This window comes from Aegilops tauschii, chromosome 4 (genome assembly GCF_002575655.3).
Source record: "Aegilops tauschii subsp. strangulata cultivar AL8/78 chromosome 4, Aet v6.0, whole genome shotgun sequence".
Lineage (NCBI taxonomy): Eukaryota > Viridiplantae > Streptophyta > Magnoliopsida > Poales > Poaceae > Aegilops > Aegilops tauschii.
In genome coordinates this window covers 44,159,310-44,174,961 of record NC_053038.3, presented here as the reverse complement: position 1 = coordinate 44,174,961, position 15,652 = coordinate 44,159,310, and the positions used below count along the sequence as shown (strand labels likewise).

Sequence of the window (15,652 nt, the reverse complement as noted above, 5' to 3'; positions counted from 1 at the left end):
ATATAAAACTTTATAATAAAGTCCAATAATGTCCAAAACAGAATGTAATATAGCATGGAACAATCAAAAATTATAGATACGTTGGAGACGTATCACTGCTTCACCTACTCCTCATGGGAACGAGTAGAAGCTCTATGTCTTCAAACCTTTTTGGTCCTTACTCACAAAAGGGGGAGAAGCATATGAATTGATAGTCTTCAAGCGGGTCGATATGGGTGGTTGTTATACTTTTTGCTAAGTGCTTACAACTCTCGCTTTTGATACATTTGGTTCTTTGAGTTGTAACACTTAAACTTGATGGTCGTCTGCTACCTTTTTCAGTCAACTATGTGATGCGATGATAAATTCCGCATGTGCGACGATAAATTCTGCACGAAGTCATTCCACAGGCGTCCATTTTTCATTATGCATGTCATTATCTTCATTGTATCTTTTCATGCATGATGAATTGTCTTCATAAGTTGAAGAGGATCTCCACAAGTACAACCTACCATGTGCATTTGCATTCAACAGCAAAATACTTATATGCACATCTTCAGGGGGAGCCTTTTCTGCTACTTATGAAGACAATACTTTAAATCCTTACAATTTCACATACTTTTATCCCCGTTGAAAACTTCAACCAGTTTGTCATCAATCACCAAAAAGGGGGAGATTATAAGTGCATCTAGTGCCACCCCTAGTTGGTTTTGGAGTATTGACGACAAACCTGGTTGAGGGACTAATGTGTTTGTGAGAATTGCAGGATAACACAGGTAGTAGTCCCTCATTGATTCGGTTTACCTACCGGAGATGACCCCTAAAAATGTGTGAAGACATTGAAGACAATGGTGGTTTGTGAAGATATTCACAACGAAGATTATGACTCGAGAAGACATTCACGTGAAGACTATGGAGTGCGAAGACATAGCTGTTTCGTAGTTTCCTTTTCTTCTTTGTTGAGTCATAGGAACCACCGTACTGTTAAGTGGGGTCCAAGTGAACAAAGTCAGAGTGTCTGAAGTGATGCTCAACCAAATCCTATGTCTTCGAGCAAAGACAATGAGAGCAAATCTTATCCAGAGCTGGATGAGTCAGCTTTACTTGTAGCCCAAATCAAGTTGCCGCCTGAGTTTGAAATCTGACCGTTGGAACACGTGTCAGTTCCTTAGTGACCCAGGGTCATTTCGGACAAATCAGGTCGGGTTGCCTAGTGGCTATAAATGGCCCACCCCCTACACCATAAATTGGTGGCTGCTCAGAGTTAGTGCACGGCTTTTGTCGTTTGAGAGCAACCCACCTCGAAGCCTTTGAGAGAGAGAAATCCTTGCGGGGACAAAGCCCAAAACACCCAGAGCCAAAGAGTTTTAGGCATCACTGAAGTCTTTCTATCCGCATGATCTGAAGACTTGTTACACTTGAGGACTGTGAATCTTCCAGCCGGTTAGGCGTCGCATTTTGAGCATCCAAGAGTCATTGTGGATTGCCAGTGAACGAAGTCTGTGAAGGTTTGGAAGTCTACCTTGAAGACTTACCAAAGTGATTGGGCGAGGACTAGGTGTCCTTAGCTCAAGGGGAATAAGGTGAAGACGCAGTCTTCTGAGTTGAATCTCAGCCTCCCTAACCAGATGTACAGTTGTCACAGCAACTGGAACTGGTCCAACAAATCCTTGTCCTCACCAAGCAACTGGTTCTATCTCTTCCCTCACTTATTTACTGTTTGTCTTCATGAAGTCATTTGCATGCTTGCCTGATCTGTTTGACTTCACTGTGTGACGACTTTTGTGTTTGGCTTCATACTATCTTCCATCTTGATCCATACTACCTAGCTGCTAATAGTCTTCGTGCTTTACCTTCATTACTTGCTTGACTATGTCTTGTCTAGTGCAGTCTACCTTCCGCTGCATATCAATAGGTTCATTTCTATTGTTTGTCTTCGAAACTCTCATGTTTTGAAGACTTTCATAAAAATCGCCTATTCACCCCCCCCCCTAGTCGATAACTAGCACTTTCAATAATTAATAAGGAAAGAGAAGATTCACATATAAATATACTATCCTAGAAAGCTTTTGTGATTGTGAGCCCTCATCAAAATATTTTATGCCAAAATTGTTGACGTTGGACAAGCAAGACAACTTAATGGTTTATGTTTGTTTATATTCACATAGAAGTCATATTGTCATAGATCCTTCAACATGTGGTGCTTGCCCCCTATCTTTGCTAGCCAAAAATTCCGCACTAAGTAGAGATAGTACTTGTGCATCCAAAAACCCTTAAACCCAAATCTTACTTTCAAGTGTCCACCATACCTACCTAGGGATTGAGCAAGATCCCTCAAGTAAGTTGTCATCGGTGCAAAAAGGCAATAAAAATTGCTTCTAAATGTGTGGGATCATTTAGTGTAAGAGAAAATTGAGCATTGCACGAACTTGTGATGGTGAAGAATAAAAGCGATAGACTGCATAATAAAGGTCGCTATCACAAGGGGCAATGTAACATGACATTCTTTTGCACTAAGGGGTTGAGCATACAAACAAATAAGCGCATGGCAACCTCTGCTTCCCTCTGTGAATGGCCTATCTTTTACTTTTATGTATTTACATTTATGCAAAGAGTCAAAGTTTTCCTTCTACTCCTTTTTTTTCTCCTTTGGCAAGCATCATGTGGTGAGGAAAGATCTAGGCACATATGTCCAGTGTAATATAGATAGCATGAGTTATTATTGTTGACATTACCCTTGAGGTGAATATGTTGGGAGGTGAAACTATAAGCTCCTATCTTTCTATGTGTCCGGTTGAAACGTTTTGCTCATGTGTACGCGGTGAGTGTTAGCAATCATAGAAGACTAAATGATGGTTGAGTATGTGGACTTGCCTAAAGGCTCCGATACATGACCCTTCCAGAAAAGATGATGAATTGTAGTTGCAAAGTTGACTGAGAACATAGTTTGTTGGTTTTTAATAGAGTTTTTGCTTTATACTTCGATTGTGTGATGAATTGTTACTTATTCATGAGAAGTATATGATAAAAGTTTTATGATAAAAGTCTTATGTTTAATTTTGTTGCTGTTATAATAATCAACATGATGCTTCTATGTCCGTATTTTCTTTTTATCGACACCTCTCTCTCAAAGCATGTGGACATGTTTTTCGATTTCGGTTTTCGCTTGAGGACAGGCGAGGTCTAAGCTTGGGCGAGTTGATACGTCCATTTTGCATCATGTTTTCTTACTATTATTTATAATTCTTTTATCCATAATAATGCTTTTTGGAGTAATTCTAATGCATTTTCTCTCATAATATGCAAGATATACACAAAGAGGGAGAATTCCGGCAGCTGGAAATCTGGACCTGAAAAAGTTACGTTAGGCTACCTATTCTGCACAACTCCAAATGAGCTGAAACTTCACGAGGATTTTTTATGGAATATTTGAGAATTAATGGAGCAAATAACTACCAGAGGGGGGCCACCAGGTGGGCACAACCCACCTGGGCGCGCTAGGGAGCCTAGGCGCGCCCTGGTGGGTTGTGCTCACCCAGGCCAACCTCCGGTGCCCATCTTCTGGTATATAGGTCATTTTTACCTAGAAAAAATAAGGAGAGGACTTTCGGGATGGAGCGCCGCCGCCTCGAGGCGGAACTTGGGCAGGAGCACTTTTGCCCTCCGGCGGAGCGATTCCGCCGGGGGAACTTCCCTTCCAGAGGGGGAAATCATCGTCATCATCATCACCAACAACTCTCCCATCTTGGGGAGCGCAATCTCCATCAACATCTTCAACAGCACCATCTCATCTCAAACCCTAGTTCATCTCTTGTGTTCAATCTTGTTACCGAAACTATAGATTGGTGCTTGTGGGTGACTAGTAGTGTTGATTACATCTTGTGGTTGATTACTATATGGTTTATTTGGTGGAAGATTATATGTTCAGATCCAATATGATATTTAATACTCCTCTGATCATGAGCATGTTTATCATTTGTGAGTAGTTACTTTTGTTCTTGAGGTCACGGGAGAAATCATGTTGCAAGTAATCATGTGAACTTGATATGTGTTCGATATTTTGATAGTATGTATGTTCTGATTCCCTTAGTGGTGTCATGTGAACGTCGACTACATGACACTTCACCATATTTGGGCCTAAGGGAATGCATTGTGGAGTAGCAATTAGATGATGGGTTGCGAGAGTGACAAAAGCTTAAACCCCGGTTTATGCGCTATTCCGTAAGGGACCGATTGGATCCAAAAGTTTAATGCTATGGTTAGAATTTATTCTTAATACTTTTCTCGTAGTTGCAGATGCTTGCGGGAGGGTTGATAATAAGTAGGAGGTTTGTTCAAGTAAGAACAGCACCTAAGCACCGGTCCACCCACATATCAAATTATCAAAGTAGCGAACACGAATTAAACCAACATGATGAAAGTGACTAGATGAAATTCCCATGTACCCTCAAGAACACTTTGCTTATCATAAGCGACTGTTTTGGCCTGTCCTTTGCCTCAAAAGGATTGGGCTACCTTGTTGCACTTTTGTTACTACTATTGGTACTTGCTCGTTACAAATTATATTGCTATCAAACTACTCTGTTACTTACAATTTCAGCACTTGCAGACATTACCTTAAAGAAAACCACTTGTCATTTCCTTCTGCTCCTCGTTGAGTTCGACACTCTTACTTATCGAAAAGAGCTATAATTGATCCCCTGTACTTGTGGGTCATCAAGGAACCCTACTGGCGGGGCTTGCACCCATCTGCTTGGCGGCGTAGTAGTACGGAGGCTTGTAAGGCTCCGGCCACGCGTCGTCTGTACTGTGGCCGCACCCGTCTGGCGGCGTCCGCCACGACCTCACCTCCCGCCCTGTCCACCACGCCCATCTCCACCACCAGGCCCACCGGCGGCCAGACGCTTCCTCATCTTCTCCTCCTTTGCGGTGCTTCGCTTTGATGCGGCGATTTTGCCGCATCTCCGAGCTGATCTTCTGGGTGAGCGTGATGCTCGGATCTTCCGGCACCTTCGCCGCCTTCATCTCCGACGGTTCCATGCGTCGGCGGCAGAGGGAAGGAGAGGGTGGGAGAAAAGAGCGGGAATTGAGCGGAGAGCGGCGGGGAGTGGAAGAAGAGAGTGGGGGATTTTGGCGCGAAAACAATGCGGGGTGCTACAATAGCGCGGGCTCGACCTTCCTTTTGGGTGGGGAGGGGGCGGAGAGTGACATTTCGCGTGTTCGGACTCCCGCAAACCTTCCCCACGGTTGTCTCTGGTTTGTGGGAGAAATCGCGTCCGGACCGCTCCGCGGATACAAGTCGACGTTGGATGGCTTCCGCGGTCCGGAAAACGCGGTTCAGATGGTTACGAGAGGTTTACGGATCGGTGTTGGAGATGCCCTAATAATACATTGTTTACATAAGACAAAACTTGTGCATTTCGAAAACGGTATGGCAAAACAGGCGTTGTGAAGGCTCCACTAACATACTTCGGTGAAGAAAAAGAATACAGTGGGGCTACACAAGAAACAAAAACCACTCAAAGAGAAATCGACCCGGACTGTTATGGCGCCACCTGATAAGATCTCGCGAATGTCATGCTAGACAACTTGCTTGGGGACGAGAACATTACATGGCGGTGATGAAAAATAAAAGGAAAATAAAAAGACAAGAAAATTGTGGGCCGGTGAGGTCTAGCCGAAGGAAATTACTACTAGGTTGCTATTCCATGACTCAATAGGGGACCTCCTATTCAGCGCCTTAGGCGCCAACTAAGAGTTCTGGCGCCCACACGCCAGCATATACGGGATGGCCCAATAGCAAGAGACGCCATCGCTCGACAGGCGCGCAGCTTATTCGCTTCCGGACAATGGTTGAAAGGTCGAGATTGACCAAAATAAGAAAAAAATGAATTCAAATAAGTTCATGGATTTGAAAAGAAACTAAAAAAGGTTCATGAATATGAAAAGCACACAAAATTAAAAAAAAGTTCACCAATTTTAAAAAAATCCATCAAATTTTTAAAAAAGTTCATCAATTTTGAAAAAAAAAAGATCACAAACTTGACAAAAATATAATTGAATTTGAAAAGGTAATCAATTTTCCAAAAGAATCATTGAATTTGAAAAAAATAAGTTTATCGTATCGAAAAAGTTCACAAAATTTGAAAAATATCATCAATTTGAAAAAAAGTTCATCAAAATTGAAAAAAGGTTCATCGATCTTAAAAATAGTTAACAAATTTTGAAAAAAGTTCATGAATTTAGGGAAAAAGGAGAGGCAAATAAAAAGACAAAAGAAAGAAGAAAAAGGAAGCAAGTGAACACAAGAGGTGTGGTGTCCCCGGTGGCTAATGTCGTTTCTCAAGAGCAAGTGATCGCGGGTTTGAGCCACCTCGCGCGCTTTTTTTGGTTTTTTAATGGAAAAAAGAAAACTAAAACGGTCAGCCCAGTGCGAAGGGTGTGTACACCGGTTTGCGGTTTACACATTAACGGGCACAATGGGCGCCGAATAGGAAATGCCCAATAGTAGGTGTACCTTACAAAAAAATGCATGGCTGGGCGGGCTAGGGCACGGGTTGGCCAAGCCCTAGCTCCGTAGTGGTAGCCTTCTATATCCTACCGCCAGGGATAGGGACGGTACGAGCTGAGTATTGGAAATATGCCCTCGATGCAATAATATTGTATTATTGTATTTTCATTTTCATAATTAAAGAGTTTATATTTCATGTTATAACTGCTATGATCCTGAAATATGTGATTTAGTGGAAAACTCATATGCACGTGTGAAATGATAGACGATAAAGTATAGGTTCCTATTCTTGCCTCTAAGATTGGCTCAAGTGTTGTTGGTGATCATGTTTTCCAGATCTGAGGATGTCATTAAGTGTAACAATAGCTCTAAAACAAACATTTAGAGGATGACGTTAGAAGAACGATCATATTAAATTGACCCAAACTTGTTTGTTATACTTTGAGATAATATCGTCTGAAATCAGTTGTTATAACAAGGAGTGTTAGAATGTGTTTTTAGTTCCTCAGACCATGAGAGTATCATAGTCACTTCCTACCGTATGGTGAACTTTGGGGTTGCTCAAGTGTCATATGTAACACGGTGATCATAACGACAACTTACAGGTTCATCGAAAAGTTTGACAAGGGACTAGATAGCTCGAGAGTGAGATTTTCTCCTCCAACGATGGAGAGATATTCTTAGGGCCCTCTCGGTGTGACGACATCAATCATCGTCTAGCCAGACACAGGTGACTACATCACGGGGATGCCGGGACACTTCAACGAGAAAGAAGAACAAAACCAGTAGCAAGAATGACGATATAGTGAGCATATGCATGACTCAGGAGGATACCGACACACCTCGGGTTTTGTAAAGTATCGCGAAGCAAAGGTAATATCACATGATAACCAAAGGTTCACTCTAATGTCATTCGTGTAATCATAGGGATCGATATAGACGTCCACGGTTCCGCTATCGGTCATTGAAAGAAGGGGTTTCGTTCATGTCCATGATTCATCGAACCTACGGGATCACAATCTTAAGGTAATCATGATCTGCTAAGCGTTGGTAGGACGAGTGATCGAGGATTTATTTGTGGAATTGTTTCATTAATATTTGGAATAGTTTCGAGAGGAACCGGAAGCGTTTTGGGGTCACTGGAAGGGTTTCGCAGATTATCGGACAATATCGGGTATTACCGATAAATAATATATAGGTGGAAAATGTTTTCGGTTATGTTAAATAATAATAAAAGGCTGTAGTGATTGTTAGGACGCTTTTATATTTAATTTAATATCAACGGGCCTTAAAAGGCCAAGTGGTGGAAGGAGTATTGGGCCACCATGGCCCAATAGGAAGTGGTGTCCCCCTTGTGTGTGGGGGGAGGGGCGAATTGGACTAGACTCCTCCCCCTTGGTCGGCGCCCCAAGGAGGGCCTTTCTCTCCTTGGTGGGTGCCCCTCCCTTCTCGACACCCGCAACCTGTTCGACAGAATGCCCAACCCGACGTCGATGGCCGATGTCCCTGACTTCAACGAATTCATGGAGAACATCATCTACGATGGTCCTGGCCAAGCCTTCCACCCCGACGGCCAAGGCCAAGGCTTCGATCCCGACGGGACCCAAAGCCAAGATGGGGTCGTACTGGCCTTACGTCATTTAATCCAACACCATATTTCATGAGTGTGGCGTTTCTGTGCCCAGGCTCATCTGCACCTGATAGGAAAAAAATCAAAACAAATACTAGAAAAAATTTAAAAAATCCAAAAAAATTGTGTGGTAGATAAATTGATGCGTGAGGTCCGCTCCAATTTTCAACTCATTTGGACATCTGAGCAACTCTCAGCAAAAAAAGACAAATCAGATCACAACAATGCGCGAACAGTAAACTTTTTTACAGACCCCAACTTTGTCTTTTTTTACCAAGAGCTGCTCAAATGTCCAACTGAGTTAAAAATTGTAGCGAACCTCACACACAAAAAGAATTGGAAGGTTTTGACTTTTTCTAGTATTTGTTTTTATTTTTTTCATCGGCGCGGGTGGAACTGTGCCTAGGCTCAAAAGTGGATTATCAATATTTCATCACACATTTTCTTACGCGGCTCAATCATATTACTTACCATGGATGACCAAGCTACCAAATTATTGAGATAAAAAACATGAATGAAAAAAGAAAGATATGATCGTCAACAAAAAACTAACTTGATAATTTTTAGGTCCAATCGGCTGCGATTCAATGATTTATCATGTTTTTTGATGAATGATGAACTAAAAATACAAAATATTTGTCCGCCGACAATTGTATTATATGTTCTATCGTTTGCTCACGTACACACAGCACAAAGGCTTGGACAAACGAGATATGTTGACATAACAGTAGATGATACATTGTTTACATATGACAAAATTTGCGCATTTTGACACGGTATGACAAAACTGGCGCTGTGAAGGGTCCACTAACATACTTCAGTGAAGAAAAAGAATACAACGAGGCTACTCAAGAAACAAAAGCCACCAAAGAGAAATTGACCCAGACTGCTATCGCGCCAGATGATAATAGCAGACATTATGTGCTGCTACATCTTGGGAGTGTCATGCCAGACAACTTGCTTGGGGTTGGAAACATTTCATGGCGGTGACGAAAAAGAATGGGCTGCCTGCCTGTTACGAGGGCCACAAGTTCAAACGCTACTATGGATGGATGGATCATGTCCCGTATATGTGTCTGTGGACCGGTGGGCCGAATCCTTGGACGACATCCATCCATTGCTTTTCTACTACCAGAATTGAACTGTCCAGTAGGTGGCCAGCAAACAGCACCGGATCTTTAAATGCAAAGAAGGTGAAGTTGCTCCTTTTCTCTTGTTTCAAATCTTCGTCACGATGTTTCCGCTTAACCTTTGTTTTCGCAGCCTTTTGTGAGTCTGTCTTTTCTGATGTTGACAATTGGACATCCTGAACAACTGGCAATCCAAAATCAATAACGCACATTGCCCTGGAAAAGAAAGAAACATTTATGCGTCAGCGTCATGTTAATCATTGTCAGTCTTCTAGTAACAAGGCAAAAAAAAGCTAGCAGAGACTATTAATTCCCATATAATCAGATTTCCTCACAAATGCCCATCGAACAAATCAGCACTTCATGAAATATGTAGTAAATCAGCACCAAGAATGTGTTAACGCACAGGGCTCAGAACATTAAAACACAGGCAGCATAAGTGAACTAGCCAAAAACAGGTCAGCAATAGACGACACTAACTAGCAAAATACTGAGCAATAGAAGGTTATTACCTGGCACTGTATACCATGACTGAAAATGGGCTCATTTTATGAAATGAGAGGCCAATGACCTCTCCAGGAAAGTCTTGGAATCTTGTGGGTAATTGCTGTGTATGACGCTTAGACCATTCGCCCAGTTCTTTGGCTTCCACATCAAATACATATACCTCATTTTTAGAGGTAGTCATGACAAGGGCATTGTTCTTGGGACAAAAGCCACCAGATGTAACCGAGCCACCATTCATTCTCGGTATGAACCAGTGTTGCCTGCAGATAATAGAAAAAGGTTTAGAGATGGTACAAAAGCATGCCTTCCAATGCATAATGATGAAACTAATGGTCTGCCAAGTCATATGACTGCAAATCAGAATTTGTGAATGCCAAGATTACCATTGTACTCCATACATTAGTAAATTATTAGTATCTTACTAGGCATGAAAGCACATTCGGAGGGTCACACACAATCAACTGATATGAAGCATACCTCTGGACCTCAAGGTTAAATATGTAGACATCCCCAAAGCAGTTAGCTGCAGCCACCCACTGCCCATCAGCACTCACAAACATTTTTGTGACAGGTGGTTCTTTGGAAGTTTTTGTTCCATCTATCTTACTTGTAGGGCGAAATATATTTGAAATTTTTCTTGACGCAATATCCACAACCTGATTTGTGCAGTAGAAATGAAGTTCAGAAACAAAATAACAGAGGAATGAGAAGACAAAAATAAAAACATCACCATGGCCTCAATCATCAAGATGTATTTCACCCTACAAGAAAAGTCAAACCATTGGGGATAGAAATCACATCCCAGTTTTAAACCTTGTGATTTGACCATTCATGCTCAATTCAACACTAGCAAAGGTATGAGTAATAAGGCCCAAAAAGATAGAAGTGGACCCGTATCAATTTGTACCTTCAGATTAGTTAGATGTGCTATTACTACGTTCAACATCTTATAGTACTATACTGGATGTACAAAACTTCAAATGGACTGTTTTAACTGCATATTGTAATCTACTAGAATTGTTTCCAATAAGCTATGAGATGAATAGCTTTAGGCGCATGGCAGCCGCAACGGCACAAGTTAAGCAGTCACAATGCACAGATAATGGAGATCATCTACTAATCATTCTCCTATGAGTACAAAAGGGGGCCAGATCAAAGAAACACTTACATAAATTTTCCCATCATTGCAAGATAGAACCAGACTGGATGAATCATCAGTGAACATCATGCTCTGAGAGCATGATATTCCCTTTGGCAACTCTATTTTGTCTAGAGAGAACTTCTTTCCGCCCTTGTGCCTTAGTGCGAAAAGGCAGGGCTTTACACAATCCGAATAGGCAAATAGCATTCCATTGGTAGAGACAGCACTTGCTATTATTTTTCTAGACCCCTTGCTTTTAAGATGAATAACTTGTCGTATCGTAGCATCTCCCCCGGACGATGTACTTGGAGTCAGTTTGTTCTTAACTGACACAAGTAGAACGTCCAAGCAATTAACAGACTGGACAAGCATCACAGAGTCTCCATTAACTGTGCAATCTCTTGCTAGATTTATCAATGGACGTTGAGGTGCAGGGCAAAAGTTATGTGGTGAATATAGAGTGAACTCCCGTGCAGAATAAGCAAACAGCTTGGTGTCGTCCCCACCAGAAATGAGCATCGGTACACCCAGATGTGCCCACTTGCGGTAACTGAATTCATCCTTGCGGCGAGCCTTTACCACCTTTTCCTCTGGTACAGCATCTGACAGAATAAAAGAACACAGATAAATCAGTGTACACACAATTGGAGGTCAGGTTACAATATGCACCAACACAAACCTTCTTTGCATATTGGTACGGCCATAGTCAATGCCCTTACATCATGAGAATGGGCCCTGACATATCCCACATAGACCCACTTGTGCATTTGCTCTTCAGCCACCTTCTCGTTATGAGCACTGAACTCATCTTTCGATGCCTTGTACAAAATTACCTAGAGATTATCTGTTCAGTTAGAAAGCGAAGAAAACCAGGTACAGCATGCTTGACTCAAGGCCGCAAGGATTCTTGAATTGCAACAAACAGAATTAACACATGTAATTGAGAAGTCTATTTCCAATTTATATGGTGTATTTACTGCACAACTATAATTTAAGAAAATGTCCCAACATGTATTGCATTCAACAATAACAAACAGCTTCTCGAGTTTTTTAAGGCAAAAACACACATGGAGAGAATTTTTCGTAAGTGTAGTTAATCCACCTAACATCTGTTTCAGCAATGCTACCAACCTGCCCATCAGATCCTGCAGAAAATACCCGGTTCTGACTAGGCACAGTTGCTAGTGCATTAACATCGCCTTTATGGTAAGTGTGGGCTTGCAGAAGAGTTCCATGGCGGTTATCCCAAAATTGAACGCTCCCAGAACTATCTCCGCTAACAAGGGTTCCGCACCTACATAGCAACAGCAATAATCAACACAAGCAAGTAGAGGGAGAAGAACATTGAACATAAGAAAATGCGTTCTCTCACCTTAGAAATAGTAATGACCATATACAAAATTCACTTCCACTACCAGCACCGCCTAATCCAGCAGTGATGCGATACTTTTCATGGAAAATTGTTGAATCCCAGCATCTGATTAATCTGTAGAGCATAGTACAAGACTATCACAAAAATGAACCCATAGAGATTGCATCCCATAAAAAAAAAGCGATGACCTATAACTGAGAAATAATTGTAGAAGAGAAAGAAGGTGCTCAACAGTCTAATTATATACTCCCTCCGTTCCTAAATATTTGTCTTTTTAGAGATTTCAAATGAACTACCACATAGGGATGTATATAGACATATTTCAGAGTGTAGATTCGCTCATTTTGCTCCGTATGTAGTCACTTGTTGAAATCTCTAAAAAGAAAAATATTTAGGAACGGAGGGAGTACACGGGAAGAATCACATATGATCCATCATAAAAAGCTATTTACACTGGAATGTTATGTTAACATACCCATCGCTACTTCCCGAAAATATGAATTTGGCATTATTACTCCATGTCACACTCAAAACTCGTCCTGCAAGTAAGCACACACATAAATAAATAATCACCCTAGTTGAAATCACTGCCAAAACAGGGAGATGAAAGATATACAGGACATACCGCTCACTCTTGGAAGAGATCTATAGTAGGTCAGTGGGCCAGATTCAGGCACATTATACAAGCGTACAGAACCATCGTCACATGCCAGAGCCAAACGCGGAAATTCATTCACACGATACGAAGAGCTTGTCTTTGCAGAATCATCTTCATCATCAGAGCTCTGACCATCATCAACATAACTTAATTCAGAGTCGGTAGATCCATTATGATTCGCATGGCCATTTGCAGCACATCCTGAGCTTTTATTTCCAGAAATCAATTGATCATCGGTAGGCTCCATGGCCATCTGCCAGACCGGTACCCCAACAGTATCTAGGACAGTCTACAAAAGAGAACAATAAAACCATCATGATTACATCCACAAACTTAGAATGACTAATAGGATAGCAAAGCGATAAGCGTACAAGTTCAAATAAAAACAGATGTATAACCATCCAATGGAACTTATGTCAGATATACACTACTGGCAGTCTGGCACATTGCATTTTTTGCACCCAAGATGGTAAGGAGACCAGGCATTCTATAACCCAATCACACGCTTTCCGGCGGTATGCACAAACCTCGAACTTCAGGTCATTGCTACAGACTGTCAACAAGTTGGAAACCTATTCCCCTATGTTTCTGAAATGACGAGTGCTTTTGAATTGGAACTGAAATGTAGCACAAGCACGCGGAGTGCGGCACCTTTTGCTGCAGGTGGAAGAGATCCCATTCAGCCACCGACCCATCAACGCTGGAAGAGAGCAGACGGCCCCCTGCGCCATTCGGCACCCACACAAGCGATGTGACCCTCGACTCCGCGCCTCCCTGTATAGTCTGCGGCCACAGAAACCGAAAATCAGGTCACGGCGAAATCCCGGGGTCGCTGGCAGAAACCTCGGCGCGGCGCGGCGAGGAGGGGGGGGGGGGGGGGGGGGGGGGGGGGGGGGGGGAGCGTACGAGCTGGTTGTGCCACCCGACCGAGCCGGGGGAGACGAGCCAGAGCTCGAGGGAGCCGTCCTCTCGCGCGGCGGCGACCTGGGAGGCGCATGGGGAGGTGGCGAGGGCGACGATGGGGGAGGGCGTCCAGGCGACCGCGCGGCCGCCGCAGTGGTGGATGCGGAGCTTCTCCATGCGCGCGTCGGTGGCGGCGGTGGCCGCGCGCCGGCCGGCTGGCTGGCTGCTCCGGCGATCCGCGCGTTCTAGAAGGTTCCGGGGTGGGAGCTCGGGGGCGGCCGCGATGGGGGCGCGCGCGGCGGGATTGGGGGGCGAGGGTGAATGATGCTCAGAGAGAGAGGCGGCTCGCCGCTCGTTAGGGTTTTGCGGGGCGAGGAGGTCAAGTAGGGTTGGCCGGGACGCAAGCGTGAGGGCCACGAGAGGTGAGGCTGGCGAGCTGGGCCTTCTTGAGCGGCGGCACGGGTTTAGTGGGCTTGAGATGTCGACGGCGTGGTAGTTTTGGGCTGTGCTGAGCTCGGTCGGCTCCAAACCTTTCGAGCGTACAAACCGGGTTGTTGAAAAAAAAACGTGTATTCATGGAGTGATATGATGCTATGTTTTTTGGGCAAGTTGCACATATCAACTACAACCTCCGTACGGAATTAACTGTCGCCGAAATGAGTGTACGGATGGAGAGAGTATCATAGCGATAGTTACTCTAGCATGTTGGCGCGTTTGGAAACAGCAAAACAACGGACGCGGAGTTTTGGCTCCCGAGCTCATCTGCACCCATGCTCAGAAAAAAATCTAAACAAATACTAGAAAAATTCAAAAAATTCCAAACTTTTTTGGGTGGTAGATAATTTGACGCGTGAGGTCCGCTTCAAATTTCAACTCATTTGAGCATCTGAGCAGCTCTCGGCAAAAAAGATAAAATCAGGGTCTGTAAAAATGTTTACTGTTCACACACTGTTCTGACCTGATTTGTCTTTTTTGCCGAGAGCTACTCAGATGTCCAAATAAGTTGAAATTTGGAGCGGACCTCGCGCGACAAATTATCTATCACACACACAAAAATTGGAATTTTTTGAATTTTTTCAGTATTTATTTTGAATTTTTTTCTAAGCGGGAGCAGATGAGCCTCGGCACCGAATTGGATATCCGCAAAACAATCTTATTTTCAAAGGGATATGCTCATCCTCTAGGGCAGGTAACACGGTTTTGTAACCGAGGTCCTCTTATTTAAGTTCACGCTGGAGCAATAGCTTGTTCCTCTCTTGTAATCATGTACAAGCAACTTAGCTTAGACAGTTTCTTTGTTCTTACTAGATCTTTCTTATAACAATCCGTTGCGTCATTAACGTAAAGCCCAACTCGAGCCATGAAGTGAAGTGACTTATGAACAACAAATTGTACAAATGATTCGCAAAGAAAATAAATAAATAAATGCAAGCAATAACTTAGGCGAGCTATTTGAAGGATGTTTTTTGTCGGTGGCGAATCTAGCCCACTAGGCCAGTGTGGCCAGTAGTGCTACTGTACATATACATATACATTTTTTTCTTTTTTTTTTGACCCTAAAAAGATGTACATTTTTTCTTTTTAACTTTTAGCCTTTCTCATATGGTACAAAAACTAATTCCAAATCTCAGGGTGGGTTGTGGCCCGCCCTGGCCACCCTCTACCTCCGCCACTGTTTTTTGTGAATTGTCTGCAAGTGATTATGTTCGTATTGTGTTTGTATTTGCCTTGTATTTATTATCGACAGACAATGATAATTGTTGCCCTATTTTCTTACTCCGGCTCGGATGGTCGAAAACTCGACCGCACCTCACACGGCAA

General features: G+C 43.0%; 1 protein-coding gene across 1 annotated transcript; it reads right to left on the bottom strand.

The window, feature by feature from the left end:
- Positions 1-8,818: 8,818 nt before the first annotated feature.
- On the bottom strand, positions 8,819-14,243 carry LOC109750427 (WD repeat-containing protein PCN). The gene is made up of 11 exons (XM_073496192.1): positions 13,835-14,243; positions 13,580-13,711; positions 12,896-13,217; positions 12,746-12,809; positions 12,271-12,384; positions 12,030-12,192; positions 11,578-11,731; positions 10,926-11,500; positions 10,235-10,413; positions 9,763-10,017; positions 8,819-9,466 (listed from the first exon to the last, which is right to left on the bottom strand). Exons 1-11 carry the CDS (start codon positions 14,006-14,008, stop codon positions 9,178-9,180), a joined length of 2,421 nt encoding a protein of 806 aa, XP_073352293.1. The 5' UTR covers positions 14,009-14,243; the 3' UTR covers positions 8,819-9,177.
- Between the last annotated feature and the right edge of the window lie 1,409 nt (positions 14,244-15,652).

Bases quoted from the DNA above. Each gene is read 5' to 3' on its own strand.
- LOC109750427 (XM_073496192.1), bottom strand. From the start codon at position 14,008: ATGGAGAAGCTCCGCATCCACCACTGCGGCGGCCGCGCGGTCGCCTGG. The intron at 12,193-12,270 runs GTGAGAGAACGC...GTTGCTATGTAG, and splicing joins TGGTCATTACTATTTCTAAG to GTGCGGAACCCTTGTTAGCG. The intron at 10,414-10,925 runs GTAAGTGTTTCT...TGCACAAATCAG, and splicing joins GCAATGATGGGAAAATTTAT to GTTGTGGATATTGCGTCAAG.